Source organism: Pelodiscus sinensis, chromosome 3 (assembly GCF_049634645.1).
Source record: "Pelodiscus sinensis isolate JC-2024 chromosome 3, ASM4963464v1, whole genome shotgun sequence".
NCBI classification, from domain to species: domain Eukaryota; kingdom Metazoa; phylum Chordata; order Testudines; family Trionychidae; genus Pelodiscus; species Pelodiscus sinensis.
This window is the reverse complement of record NC_134713.1, coordinates 54,338,043-54,352,956: the sequence shown is the minus strand read 5'-3', so window position 1 is coordinate 54,352,956 and position 14,914 is coordinate 54,338,043. Positions and strand designations below refer to the sequence as shown.

At 41.8% G+C, this 14,914-nt stretch overlaps 1 protein-coding gene across 1 annotated transcript in view; it reads right to left on the bottom strand.

Annotated features, from left to right (window-relative positions):
• Window positions 1-901: 901 nt before the first annotated feature.
• Window positions 902-14,914, bottom strand: part of CD109 (CD109 molecule) — a 139,469-nt gene continuing 125,456 nt past the window's right edge. Inside the window, exons 32-33 of the mRNA XM_075923776.1 lie at window positions 14,383-14,485; window positions 902-7,493 (exon numbers count right to left, since the gene is read on the bottom strand). Coding sequence (XP_075779891.1) covers window positions 7,288-7,493; window positions 14,383-14,485 — 309 coding nt within the window. The 3' untranslated portion in view covers window positions 902-7,287. The remainder of the gene's footprint in view (window positions 7,494-14,382; window positions 14,486-14,914) is intronic.

The window sequence follows — 14,914 nt, the reverse complement described above, 5'->3', positions numbered from 1 at the left end:
AATAAACTCTGCATTGAAAAATCCCTGCATTTATTCAAAGCAACAGTGTCATTCATGGGGCTCATTACTGACACAGATCCATACAGAGTTCACTACACATGGGTCTATTTCTGTTGAAGACAATGGCAATTGCTCCTGACCTACCAATATCGGTATGAGCCTGATCACATCCTTGTTGAATGATGTCAGTCTAGCAGAATTTCTTTGGTTAGAATAAGTAGGCAGACAACTTGTTAAAAATTAATGTAATCTTTAATAGAATTTCAAATGGGCATCACAACTTGTATCTGAATAAAAATAAAGCACATTTAATCTCAAATTCTTACATAGACTAGTCTGTATTTAATCCCGTAACATTCACAATAAAGAACTTATACTTTTGGACAACCAACTGGCTGCAATCTGTTGCACAGTAGTTAGAATAAAAAGATTTTTTTTTTTTTAGAAATCTGTGATTTAATTAGAATTGAAAAGATTCATGATGACCTCAGTCTAAATCAAAGCAGATACTTGCCCATATCTCGAAGCAAGAAGAATTCTGGCAGGTCCGTAACAAGAGCTCCGCAAGCTGGGTGCTTGCCCTGGGTGCGTCGTAATCAGGGGTGCAAAGATGCAATAAGTAAAAATAATAAGCAGAAAAAGTAAAGAGCGTGACACATGCTAACCTAAGGAGAGAGGGTGCAAAATTAATATTTTGTCCTGGCGCAAAAATACCTTGTTACAGCACTGAATTCTGGCACAATTGGCTAAGGCCTCAAGACATAAATCAGCAGAGATTCGCTAGACTAGGACTGCTGTGCTGCAGCAAAGTAGCACATCTGCTTTAAACCAATGCTTTTATTTCCTTATTTACATTAGCATAAAATTCACCTTAAAACACCAAAAAAATTGATGCATAAGAAAAGGCATAAGATATGAGCTTTAATTAAGATTTTGTGTGAGTACCCAGAAATATCAAAACAAATGCATTATGTAAAACTAAAGAGGCTTCTTGTTCAGCAACTGGTTATACATATGTAGTATTTCACTGTACAGTTACAAATTAACACTTTTACATATCAGAAATATTGGCAACAAGAAAGGATAAGGTATTCAGAATGGTCAGATACACTAAAGCTATCAGACTTCATTGCATAAAATAATAATAGTGCAATAATGTTGCAAAATGGCATACAAAACCAGAATAAACTTGCTCTAAGAAGAACTGTAGAAATCAAACATATAGTGCCTAATACTGTAGTTCCCCTCTGTGGTAAGAAACTAATAAGGGAATGGATCAAGTAGACAATAACTGCTATTGTGTTCTCATCCATAAATTACTGAGGATATATATTTCTTGAAAACCTTGACATCAGAGCAATGGGTAAGCGCTATATAATTTAATATAGATTAAAATAGGCTTCTCTAGAAATTATAAATCTACAAAACTAAATTGACTACCAAGTAAAATCCTTTCCATGTGTTTTTGAACCATCCTATATAAATTATTTAATAGGGATATAATTCTCTATTAAATTCTACAGCTTAAAATGGTTATAAGAAGGTCATTGCTTTCTTTTCCATAGTGTGATAGTTAATAACTCTTCTACCATCATGAAAAACTGAGAGGAGAAAAACAAAAGTAGTACAGGAGCCTGTATAAAAGGAAACAGTACCTGTAGAAAATGTGACGGTGACATTATAAAAGAATACATGATGATGACGGCCAAATTAAGCACAATACTAATAAGGGTGAACTTGACTTCTCTTCTTTGATTTTGAAATAGACACAGGAGCAAACTAGCCATCAATGACCTTAGTGATTTTAGGCTTTCGTACAGTCAACCCTTTGCAAACATTGCTCTCATTTTACATATTCTGCAAATTAAAACTATATTTATTATTCTCATTTTAATATATTACATATTCTAAAGAGACAATCCTTATACACATTCAGATTCTTGAACCTGTCTAAATCCATTTAAGTTAAAGCAGTAAAACTTTGAAATGTTTTTAAAAATGATTGAGGAGCATAAGCTCCATTTTCATACGTCACTTTGGAGTCCAAGTCCCAAAGGAAATCAGCAGCTGTTAGGCACTTTTCAAAATTGCACCTTCCCACTAGATCTCCATCTCTAGTACAAGGTCTATCAAAGAGCTCTATACATTGCAATCTGGCAAACTATAGAATCTGTAGTGGGGGTCCTGGCTGGGAACCCTGGAAATAGAACTGTGCAAACTCCACAGTCCAGGTATACTTATGATAAAGTACTCAAAGCTAAGGGCAAACATTGCCTAGTGTTTCACAATGATATAATCCATCACATACAGGCCTTCAGATTTAGATACATACAGAATTTCAACATGTAGGTTCAATATCTTCCCTCAGTTAACACCATGAAGCTGTACTGCCTATAGTGAGATTGTATGGATGAAAGTGAAGGTAGAATTTGGCCTCAAATGCTTTAATTACATTGTATTTTTACTTTGAATCGTATCATATATATGGTGATTTCTTGTGGTTAGACAAATAATAATGAGCCTAGAGACTAGGCATCAATAGTGCATTGTTGAGGAGGGCATTGAGAACATCAAAGAATACTGAAACAAACAATGTTTTTCAAATACATAGCAACTATCAGACAATGCACAAGACTGCTGTTCAAAAGCATTGTTTTAACAGTGCTCTTTAAGGACTTGATCTGGCTCTAGTTGAAGGGTATGGCCAAATCTCCTATTAGCTTCTGTGGGAGAAGGGTCAAGTCCTATAGCTGAATAGACTTCCCAGAGTACTGGAAGAAATGTGTGTCTTGAACAATTTTATACAGGTTCCTATACACAATGGAGAAGTGTAGAGTCCTCTATTGTGTTTTCCTCCAATTCATCTACTGCAAAGATAAGATATAAAATCAGAATACTTTCAAAATTATCCCATGATTCTGAGGCACAACGAAAGATATTAGCTATAATTAGAAAGTGATCCAGTGATATCATTCTTGTCAATGGAATGTACAGATCCATACCCCCTCAGAGTCAATATTCTATTTTACATGTCAAATTACATGTTCATGCCTCCCTTCAATATGCTTTAGTGTGGAGGAAAATTTGGATTTTTTTAATGCTGTCCCTGCTGTACATAAAAAGGACTGTTCACAGACTGATCATGACACTTTTCATGAAAGAATGCAGCATGGGTGATGTATCTTAGTGTTGGTCTTTACACAGCTAAGAACTCTTTAAAATTTGTGTTGTTTCTGAAAAACAAAGCTACAAAAAGTCAGACAAAAGCAAACTGAACCTGTGTTTCTGGAGAGTATTTGGGAAGCTAGGAGTAGTCACAAAAAATTCAAGGTTTTTTTTTTTTTCACCACTGACAGAAAGTAGTAGTTTATCTCCCGTATATTTCCACTGGAAAACAAGCCTCTTTATCACAATAAAACCTCATGTCAATTTCCTTCTTGATAGCTTTATGTACAGTACAAGCCAAAAGTAGCCTCTGTGTTCTGGAAATTTAGAATAAATCTGAGGAACGTGACATGTCAACAGTCCCGATGGCAGCCCACCAGAACTAGAGTGTAAGGTGAAAGAAATGTTCTATAAGTTCACCAATGAGTCAGTGCCTTCTGATACAAAGTGAAAAATGGCATCCAAAGAATACACTATCTGTGACTGCCCATGTTCTATACCTGGGACCAAAGAGCTGATGGATAAGCTAAGTTGATAGACTCAGGAGGAGGAGGAATATTTATTTTACAAATGTGTGGCCTTGGTTTTCTATTAATTGTTGGCATATTCCAGACCTTTATTCAGGAGCATGGTACTGCATATAGAAGAAGCCTCATTGATTTCAAAGGGTAAGATACAAGGGTAAGTTACAAATATTCTAGCTCAGAATAAAGTACTATTAAACTACTCAGTGAGCTGGATACAACTCACATCAAAATACAGATGAAGATTATACTGACTATAATGGTGTTTTGGATCAGACCCAAAATGAGATCTTATATTCATTAATAATATTTTTAAAATTAATTCTCTCTCTCTCTCTCTCTCTCTCTCTCTCTCTCACTCACACACACACACACACACACACACACACACACACACACACGTATGTATGTTTGTTTGGAGTTTTTTGTAATATTCCTGAGCTACATTTTGATTTAAACACAAAAGAAAAGAAACTCTCAGCAGGCAACAAATCCTTATACCCCTTTGTACCGGGGAAGGGATGATAAACATTGGTTAATTGAATAGTCGATTAACCGCATGAATTCTTATCAGTTAGTCGACTATTCTATAGTCCCCAGGAACCCCCTGCCATCCCGTATTGCTGCTGCTCTACCTTTAAAAAACTACTCCCCTCACGGACCAGCTGCCTACAACTCCACACTGCAGCAGCCCTTGTCCGGAGGTGCAGTTCTGGACCTGGTGCAAACTGGAACTGAGCCAGGCTGCCTGCCTACCTGGCTCCTAATACACTTTAAATGCAGAGCTGCAGCGGGGGTAGGTTCTAGACCCGGCACAAGCTGGGACTGAGACATGCTGTTGGCCAGCCTGCTAAAAAAATTACTGCCAGAGGGGAGGAATGGGTGTACTCTACAGCATTAACCTATAAGTGTTTGCTTATTGGTTAATCAACGAGACTATTACATCCCTAACCAGGGGTGGGCATGATATAGCTTGCAGGCTGGATCTGGCCCACCGAGCTGTTTGATCCAGCCTGCCCTGCCAAGACCCCAAGGCTATTCAAAATGGCAGCTCCCCTCCGCCAGGAGCATGTGGCACCTAGAGGGGAAACAGGGAGCAAGAGACTTTGTGTGCTCCTCTGCCCCCAGGCTCCAATTGGCCTGCAGGCAGGAGAGAGTGCGAAGTGTCCTCTCCCTGCCAGGGGTGCCCAACACATACAGAGAGCCACCAGCTGTTCAAAACAGCTGGTGATTCCCTCTAGGCTCCACACAACCCTGGCAGGGGTGAGAGAGTTTGCGTGCTCCCCCTACCTACAGCTGTGATGATTTATCTGGGGGCGGGGGAGCGCGCAGTCTCCTTTCTCCTCTCCTTTCCCCTCAGGGGCATGCAGCGCATGGAGAGAGCTGCCAGCTGTACAAAACAGCTGGTGGTTCCCTTTAGGCCCTGTGCAACCTTGGCAGGGGGCAAGAGAGTTTGCATGCTCCCCCACCCTGAGGTCCCACTCGCAGGTGTGATCATGGGAGCACACAAACTCTCTCATCCCCTTACCTCCCAGGGATGAGTGGCCCTGAGTTCCACACAGAGGGAACCCATGTGGCTGGGGCTGCTGCAGGAGGGAGCCTGCCTTGGGGACCCTATTGAGCAGCTGGCTGGGCTCTACCTAAGGTAAGTGATGCCCAGCCAGAGCCTGCCTCCGGCACCCCAGCCCCTCGCACTTTCCAGCTCCCTGTCCCAGGTCACCACCAAAATCCTCTGCACACACATCTCCCCCAGGAGACAATTCCACACACACACACACACACACACACACACACACACACACACACACACACCCCTGCAATCCCTGCTACACCCTTCCCCCAGGTCAAAATTCACTGCACCCCTACTCCCTCCCAGACCCTGCACCCCAACCCCTGGCCCAGGTCACAGCCCCTTTCTTCACCTAAACTCCTATCTCAAGCTCCCTTCTGCACCCAACCTCCATCTCAGATCCCGCACCCCTTCCACAGAAAAGTGTGGCCCTTGACCATTTTCCAAAATCTTGGAGTGCCCTACATAAAAAAGTATTGCCCACCTCTGCTCTATATTTACACTAAATTATAATTTTGGTTGCTTAAAAAACACAGATTAAATACTCTGGGCAGTTTTGGTAAGGATGGCGTGGGAGCATAGTTATTCAGCAAACAGGTACTTGTGGTTACTGTAAAAGCAGCAAGTTTCTGATCCTACTGTCCAACTCTGGCAGAACTTTGAAAGAGTATGATGTATATTGTTTTAAGCCACAATGCATGTCTGTAATCTGAAATAAGGAGTCCCTACCCTCCCTCCCTGGAGTCCCAATCTGGTAAAGCACTGAAGCATGTGTTTATATGTTTAAAGTTAGGCTTACACACATTCCACTTAATCTATTCCTACAGGCTTTTCCTTCAATCAATAAGGGGAGTTATGGTTTGCAGGATCAGATCCTAAAATTGCAGCAGCAGTCTCAGTGCATAGTCGCTGCTGACTAAGGTCACCAGTATCATTAACATAAAGAACACAGCCCTGAGCACCCATGTTCAGTCCAACAATGTTTCCTATAACACAGGTCCTCCAGAGTGGCATTTCTATAAGACTCAAGGACACCAGAACTGGGTCAAGCCAACTTTGATCCTGGATTCCTGCCACTGGTCACAGGTTTGCCAGTTGGCATTTGAGTATCAATCACATTTGCTTGCCAATTTCCAGAGTTCAACAGCTATAGCATTCACTATGCAGAGGAAAATTGTATTTAGTATTATTTTTAGGATATTCAGAAATAAAGTCCCAGGGATGGAGTCTCTGCTTGCCAAATTTCACTGTGAGAGTCAAAGCCATCTTTCAATGTAAGGAGTATTAAACATTTCTGAAACTTCTGAACAGATTACTTTTAAAAAGCATGTAACTTAAAAACTGCCAGGAACTGACTTCTTTGTAATGGTAAAAAGATGTGGGTGGGTTTTTTTATTATTATTATTATTATTATTATTATTATCAGCCATTTGTGAATGCATCACTTTCTGGCTTCCATAACAGCTTTATAGATAGCTGCATCAACTTTTCCTATTGTGCAATCATGAATGTGTACAATAGAGTTTAGTATTAACATGAAGTATCCTTAGGTATGCAGAACAGAACTGAGCAGGGTAATGATACAAACCTACAGTTATGCTTACTAAAAATCAAATCAAGGGATAGATAATTTTCCAAAATAATTCCATAACCTAAGATTCTTTAATTTTTAACACCAATCCATAAACAGTGAGTAAAACAAAAATAATCTTGAAAAAGGAAAAAGAACCTTTGGAAAATAAAATTAGCCTTGTTTTCTCAATCTAATTCTGTATTTCTTTTAAAAATGTAAATAACTATAGCATGATAAAAGCATTTAAGAAGTTGTTAAACGTGTCCAGTAGAAACACAAAAAATGTTTTCTGAAACAGAGTTTGCATATGGGCCCGATCCAGCTCCCAAAGAACACAATGGGAGGCCAGTTAGTCACTGATATCTCATGCTTCTGCAATTCAGCCCTGCTGAATATAACACTTTCTTTGGGTGATTTATGGAAATCTCAGAAGTGCTATATAAACATTTGTCTTCTTACACAATCCAACTCTGCAGCAAACCTGCCTGGATTACAAACAATAAGCAAAACAGAGAAATCATTGAAGAATGCTGATGCAATCCTGGAGAGCTGTCATTGGAATCTGTATCTCTTTTGCAAAGATTGCAGTCATTTTCACAGAAGGCACAAGATGATAAGCCTTGCATCACTTCTGAATTATAGCTTCTCACTGCTCTTCTTCCTGTCCAAATAAATTAGTAAGCATCAGCTTCTGATCGTAATGAGAATCATGTCAAACAAATAAATATTTAGTCTGCATTTTCACAGAAGTTTGAGATATTTTGTTCATGTTTCTTTCTTAAAATAAATATTTGGGATGAACCAAGCCACTGAAATGCTATGACTTCTAGTGGAATCTAGCATGCAAGAGGAAAGCAATGGTTTCAATCCATCAACAGCAGTTGGCCAGTGCTTCAGAAAAAATAATAACTTACAGCTGTATACTGCCGCTACAAACAATAATAGAAAAAAGATCATTTAACTTCATAGAGAAAGCATTTTTGAAGGGATGCAACCAAACACTAATGCAGACAGTGGCAAACATTGCAAAAAATTCTTCATGTTTGCTCAGATTTAGAAATGAATCTTTGCCTCTTTTAAACTGGCTCCCCTCCCGGACCCGCTCCAGCCTGGCACTTTGTGCTGCTGCCTCTGTATCAGAGGCAGCAGCGAGTGGCAGGGGGCTCCCCAAGAGTGAAGCTGGACTACACTGCCTACCGGCCCTGCCCCCGGGGCTACAGATAAGAATTCATCAGGTTAGAATTCATGATAAGCAGGGCTTGCCAAGCCGCAGCGAGCCCACTCGCCAGCCATGTGATTTGGCACGCTGCGCGTGCGCAGACTGCGCTGCACATGCGCTGACCGCATTGCGCGGCTGTGCCGGCTTGTAATCTATTCACCACAGGCGAGTAGATTACATTAATTGTCGAGCTCTGATTATAAGAATTCATGAGGTTACTCGACTATTCAATTAACCAATATAAAACATCCCTAGCCAATTCATGTTAACTTCTAGACAGGTTTCTTGCCAGCTCACCCTTTTGTCTCCCTGGTAACCCATCCAGCAGTCTAGAGAGCTCTCAAGCAGAAGCCTGCAAGTACCCCTAGTACTCCAGCTCCCAAGCTCTCTGACTCCTTAACAGCTCTACTGCTGGTAAGCTTAGGAGTCAGGGCTCCCAAACTCCTCTATAGCCCACCAGAGCCAGGTTTCTCAGGCTCCCAGGAAGCCAAAGGAGCACCTTTTGGTTTTGGAGATAGCAACGCATACCTGTTGTGGAACCATTTCAGTAGTTCTGAAATGACATGCTGCGGGACATGTCAAAGGTTTGTATTTTCCAAAGCCTCAAAAAAAATGTTTTATTTGCAGAAAGGAAATGTAGTTTCATGTCTATCTGTAGCTAAAACACTGCTTGAGACAGCCAGGAGATAAGGCCTCTCCAAACTTCTCATCAGAGCCTGGGCATAAAGACAGTTTATCAGATTAGACAAGACTCCTACAACTAACATGCACATCCAACTTTTTTCTCTCGCAACAATGGGCGATGCCAGAAAATTCCAGAGCACTGAATGCACTGCAGCTCCTGGCATATGTCATATAGGATTGAACACTGTTTATTAACACAGCACGAGGAAAGAGTCACAAAACTCCTTGCCTGTGATACCTAATAAACTTTGACTATCATCACATGCATTGGAAAAATTCTTATATTGGCCATCTTGCATGAAATTCGGAATGGCCTGCTTGTGAAATAATATGTGAAGCAATCTTTTTCTTTATTTAGAGTTAAAACTGTGAGATATTTGTGATTTATATTGCCATTTTTATCTGGTATTAGAAGATGTAACTGAACATTACACTTTCATTTTTTACAGCTCTGAGTGATGCACTGTTAAACAATCACTGTTCAAATATAGAGACTAGCCAGTGTGGATTTGTCAAGAACAAATCATGGCAAACCAATCTAATTTCCTTCTTTGACTGGGTAACCAGCCTAGTGGATAGGAGGGCAGCAGCAGCTATGATACATTTTTTGGGGGGGGTAGTTTTTGACACTTTCCCACATGATATTCATATAAGTAAGGGAGGAAAACATGGGGCAGATGAAATCACGTGAGGTGGATGCACAGCTAGCTGAAAGACCATACTCAAAGAGCCATTATCAGTGTTATGCTGTCAAATTGAGAAGTCATATCAAGTGGGTCCCACAGGGCTCTGCCTTGCAATATTTCCATTAGCACTTTGGAAGACAAAATGGAGAGTATGCTTATAAAGTTTGGGAAGGGGCTGCAAGCCCAGAAGAGAAAAGGATTAGAATTCAAAATGATCTTCATAATTCACAGAACTGATCTGAAATCAGTTAATACAAGTGCAAAGTGCTGTATTTAGGAAGTGGGTCTGACCCATGAAAGCTCATCACCTAATTAACCATCTTGTTAGTCTTTAAAGTGCTCTATAGTCCTGTCTTTTATTTCAGCTAGACCAGACTAACATGACTGCATCTCTATCACAAATCAAATGCAGATATTTAAACTGAGGACTAATTAGCTAGACCAGTGGTTCTCAAACTATGGTCCAGAGACCCCTAGTGCTCCACCATCATCTTCTAGTTCCTGATGGCTCGAGTGCAGCCCTCTCCTTCCCCCTACAGTGGGGAACCTGCACTGGTGCTCCAGGCTCGCTCTCCTTCCCCTCTCCTCCAGAAGGTTGGAGCACCAGCATTGGCTTCCCACTTGGGGGAGGGAAGAAAGACCCGAATCTCGCTGCATGATCTGGCTCATGGGGAAGAAGTTTTCTTCCTCTCCCATCTGGGGGAAGAGCATCACGTGGGTGTACTGCCTGAAGACTTTCTCCACTTCTCCCATTGGCCAGAAGTGAAGGGTGCAAAAGCAAGTGCCCCCATCCCTTTTCTGCCCAGACCCCCATACACCAGGCCCCCTCATGCAACCCCTCCGACAAGACCCTCACCCCCAGCCTGCTCGTGCACCCTCCCTCCTGGCCAGACACTTTACCCCCAGCCTGATCCTGTACCCTGACCAGACAGCCTACCTTCAGCCTGATCCTGCACCCTACCTACCATCCAGACCTTGCACCCACACCCCCTCCTACACCCCACTTCCTGCCCAGATCCTTCACCCCCATTCCTCCTACTGGCAGCCATCCTGCAAACTGACCCCCCCATTTTTGTCCTAACTCCAGAGCCTAGGGAGGTCCACAAATCCACTAACCCTGGAACCCCAGAATAGTAAATCTGGCCTATGGGAAGCCTTGAACCCAGTCCTCCCTGTCCCTCTCCTTTCCCCAGTGGGGCTGGAGGGCCAGAAGAGTCTCAGCTGTCTCAGTGGGGGGTTGTTTGTTTTGTTTTTTGGGTTTTTTTTATTTTCATTTGTGAATGAGAGACCCCCGTCCCAAAAAAGGTTTCCCCCCTGCCATTAATAAAGAAAACATGGGAACCTTTTGTGTTGGACATAAATTAATATTTAGCCTTATTTAAAATGAAGTTTGATAAACTAACATGAGAAAGTTAAAGCGCTTAGTCCAGGGGTGGACAAGAGGTGGCTAGCAGGCCGAATCCAGGCCACCTAGCCGTCAGAGCTGGCCCAAGGCCACTTTGCCGGCACCATTACTGAAGAGCAGCTGCAGCCGTTTTAAACAGCAGGCTGCAAATTGCTATGCAGTCTGGGCAGGGAGGAGAAAGGTTCACATGCTTTCCCCACCCCCTAGCAAAATCCCTCAGCTCCCATTGGTCAGTTTCAGACCAATAGGAGATGAGAAATTTTGCTGATGGCAGGGGCAGCGAAAGAAGCCTTCTCACTTCCTCACTTACCCCTCTCTCCCTCCCTACTGCCTCGTTGCTCGTGGAGCAGCCGGCCCCAGCACACAGGAAGGGAGGCTCAGGTTCCTGTAGAGCTGCTGGCTAGGAGCTGTCGAAGTAAGTGCCTCCCATCCCGAGCCTACCTCTAGCTTTCCCGCGAAGTACTTGCCCCAGGCCATCACCCAAGCCCTCTGTATCTATCCCCTCTTCCTATTTCCTCCAGGTCACAGCTCCCTCCCAGACCTTGCACTCCATCCTATACTCCTCCCCAGGCCAGAATCCTTTCCTGCACACATATCCCTCCCTGACCCTGCACTCCATTACCCTGCCCCAGATCATAACCCCCTCTTGCACCCAAACGCCCTCTCAGACCCCACACTTCGTCCTGCACCCCAGTCTTCTATCCCAAGCTCCCTTCTGTACCCCACCTGCCGTCGAAGACCCCACAGCCCCTCCAAGGAAGTGCGACCCTTGACCACTTACCAAAATCTTGGAGTGGCATCCCATTAAAAAGTATTGCCCTTTCCTGGCTTAGTCTGTTTAATAATTTAAATTAATATTTCCTTCTTACTGGTTAAATTAAACCATTCTCCCTAACTGCAGCATTAGCAAAATGGCTTGGGTATAATTATGAAATTAACAGTGAGTTTCCATTAGCAACTGGTGATCCACCGAAAGGTTTGCATTGAGCCAGGGGGCTACAGGCCAAAAAATTTGAGAACCACTGGGCTAGACAGAACTGCTGAAAAGAATATGGAGGTAATAGTGTATCATAAATTGAGTATGTGTCAAATGTGTGATGCTGTGCAAAAAAGGCTAATGTCTTTCTGGGACATATTAACAGGAGTGAGCAACAGAAGATTACTGTTCCACTGAGAAATGGTGAGTCCTCAGTCCGGTTCAGGCACCCATACTTTAAGGAAGATGTGAACAAACAGGTGAGAGTCCAGAGGAGAGCAACAAAAATCATAATATTGTTAGAATATCCGACCTATGCAGAAAAGTTGAAAGAAATGTCATGAAAGAATTGTAGAAGAGAAAGCTGAGATGGACATAACAGTAGCCAAATGCAGAAGGTTGTTATAAAGAAAATGGCAATCAATGGTGCTCTATGTTCCCTAAGGGTAGAACAAGAAGTAATCAGCTTAGTATATCAGGTAGATATTAAGGACAACTTTCGAACTATAGGGCTAGTTTATCACTGGAACAAGTTACCTAAGGAGGTTTTTGAGTCACTGTTATTGGAGGGGTTTATACTGTTATAAGGACAGGTTAGACCAGTGATGAGCAACCTGCAACCCACCGGGATGCCAAGTGTGGTTCGTGCACCCCCTCCCCTACTCTCTTTCACCACACTCACCTACTCTTCCTCCTTCCTCTTAGCACTTCTAGAGCACCATGAATCGGCTGATTCAGCCCTCATCCCTGATTCTCCCTTTTTTTCCCCAGAGCTTGGATGCGCTCTGATAGGAAGGGGAAGGAGCAAGGATAGGGCATTTCACAGTGCTCCAGAAGTGCTGGGAGGAAGGGGGAGGAGCAGAGATTGGATGCACTTGGGAGAGGAGGCGGGGAAGAGGCCAGGAAGGAATTTCAAATTGTAAAGTAAGTATAACTCTTTCTTTTTTATTTGAAGTTGATGACAGTTCTATTAATGTATGAAGGATTACAGCATTTCTACTTGTTTTAAAATATTCAGCATGCCATGTATTAATGTATTTAATCTTATTCTTGGGGTCATGATTAGTGCACATGACTGATTTCAATCTTGTGGTCCACTAAGACAAAGGAGGACCACTCATGTATCCCACTCACTAGCCTTGGTTGCCCATCCCTGGGTTAGCCAGACACCTTTCAGGGATGTCTAGACATGCTTAATCCTTCCCCTGTATAGATGGGGAAGTGAACTTGATGTCCTCTTGAGTTCTCTTTCAGCCCTACATTTTCATAAGCCTATGATTTATTTATACACTGTAAATTCAAAAGTATCAAATATTCACTCGGTCATTTCTGGAGATTAGTTCATCATCAGGGTTATATATAAAAAGCTAAATCCTACAGAACCCAGTCAGTCCTGGAAATTTCACCAAAATAAGAACTATAGGAGTTGGCCCACAGATTCCAGCTATTACATATTTACATCACCTACAAATTTTTACAGTGTGTTAACTAACACCTTAGGGTGTGAACACTCTTTAGATTTACAGAAGTGTTTCCTGTAAGCTGTTTACTACCCAGGAGAGATTCAAATACTGTCCAGCAGATGAGCAGATTGCCCACAGTTGCTCACAGCTAATAACACGTTTCTATTGGTGATACACATCCACACATGTCTCACTGCAAAAAGTTATTTTGCACATGCATGGAAAAAAATTAGAGGGAACATTAACTCACAGACATGACCTCACAGAATAAATTAATTACTTCTACCTCCTTTTAATTCCGGTCACTAGGATTTTATTATATTTATTTTACATAGAATGAATGAATTATCTCCATCCGGACAGAGTACTTTGTAAAACAGCATTCTACCAGGAATATATGAATTTTCTCTGTCATGCTAAGGGATGCACAATCAAAGCTGGATAAAATAAGTGGTACAACCCTTTCATCCATTCCTTAAACCAAACTCAAATCTTCATTAAAATTTTGGTCAGTTCGTTTCAGGAGAACCCAGTCCTCTTCCATTTTCTCTGCACCTTCTTAACCTCTCCACATGACTCCCCATCGCCTCCCACTTTATCCAAGAGCTTTGTACATTGCTGAATTTCTTCAAAACACATACCACACCTAAAAACAGAACCTGGGAAATATTTCTGCACATACATCTTTTTCACATAACTTTGGAACTCAAAATACTGGCACCCTCTTTTCTAAGGATTGCCAAGTTAAGACCATAAGAAAGAGATGGAAGGGCCACCTAAAAGATAGCCATTAACTTGAACAACACCAGAGTTCATACTTCATTTCGGTAGTCTTAGTAACACTAGAGCAAGTTCTCAGCTAGTATAAATTGACTTCAGTGGAGTTATGCTGATCCACACCAGCTGAGAACTGCTCCACTAAGACTGAACGAGATAACAGTAATTCATTGTAATTCTTGGCACGTTTCAGATTACTGGACAGTAACCTATGGCATTTGTAAAGTATCTAGTGTTTTTTCTTGATCTACATATTTTCTCTGTTTACTTCTATGAATACAATAGTTGCATATTTTAGCTTGTGAATCACCATGATCTATCAAGAATGACTGACACTTACTGGGTTCATAGTAATCCATGATAGTCACGGAGGCGTCTTGAGTATTTGCTACTTTGAAGTCTCTCACAGCAGGAATAGCCACACAAACCTGTGTTTCATTTAGCTAGGAAAATACAAGAGAAACATTTCAGAGAATTCTAGAAAGGGTGGTGTGAGGGAAAGGATGGGTAATAAAAAACTAAAACTAAAAACTCAACTCTAAAGATCTCTTTAGTGGAAATATAGTGAAATCACAGACCATGGAAGTAAGAAAACATTTTACTAAGGGCTCAATCCAGCAAACACACACTGAGCTAAATAGTCTTTACCTACACATACTGTTCCATTGACAATAGTGGAAAAACTCATGTCCTGCGAATCATGGTTTAGCCACATTTACTCCCCAAAAGATGTAATTGTGTTTTTTATAAAGTTGTCCTTCTGTACTGAAATCAAATAGTGCAGGAGTGGGAAATAAATTTTATTCGGGGGGCCACTCCAAAATTTTGGTAAGTGGTCAATGGCTGCATTTCTGTGGAGGGGGCGCGGGGTC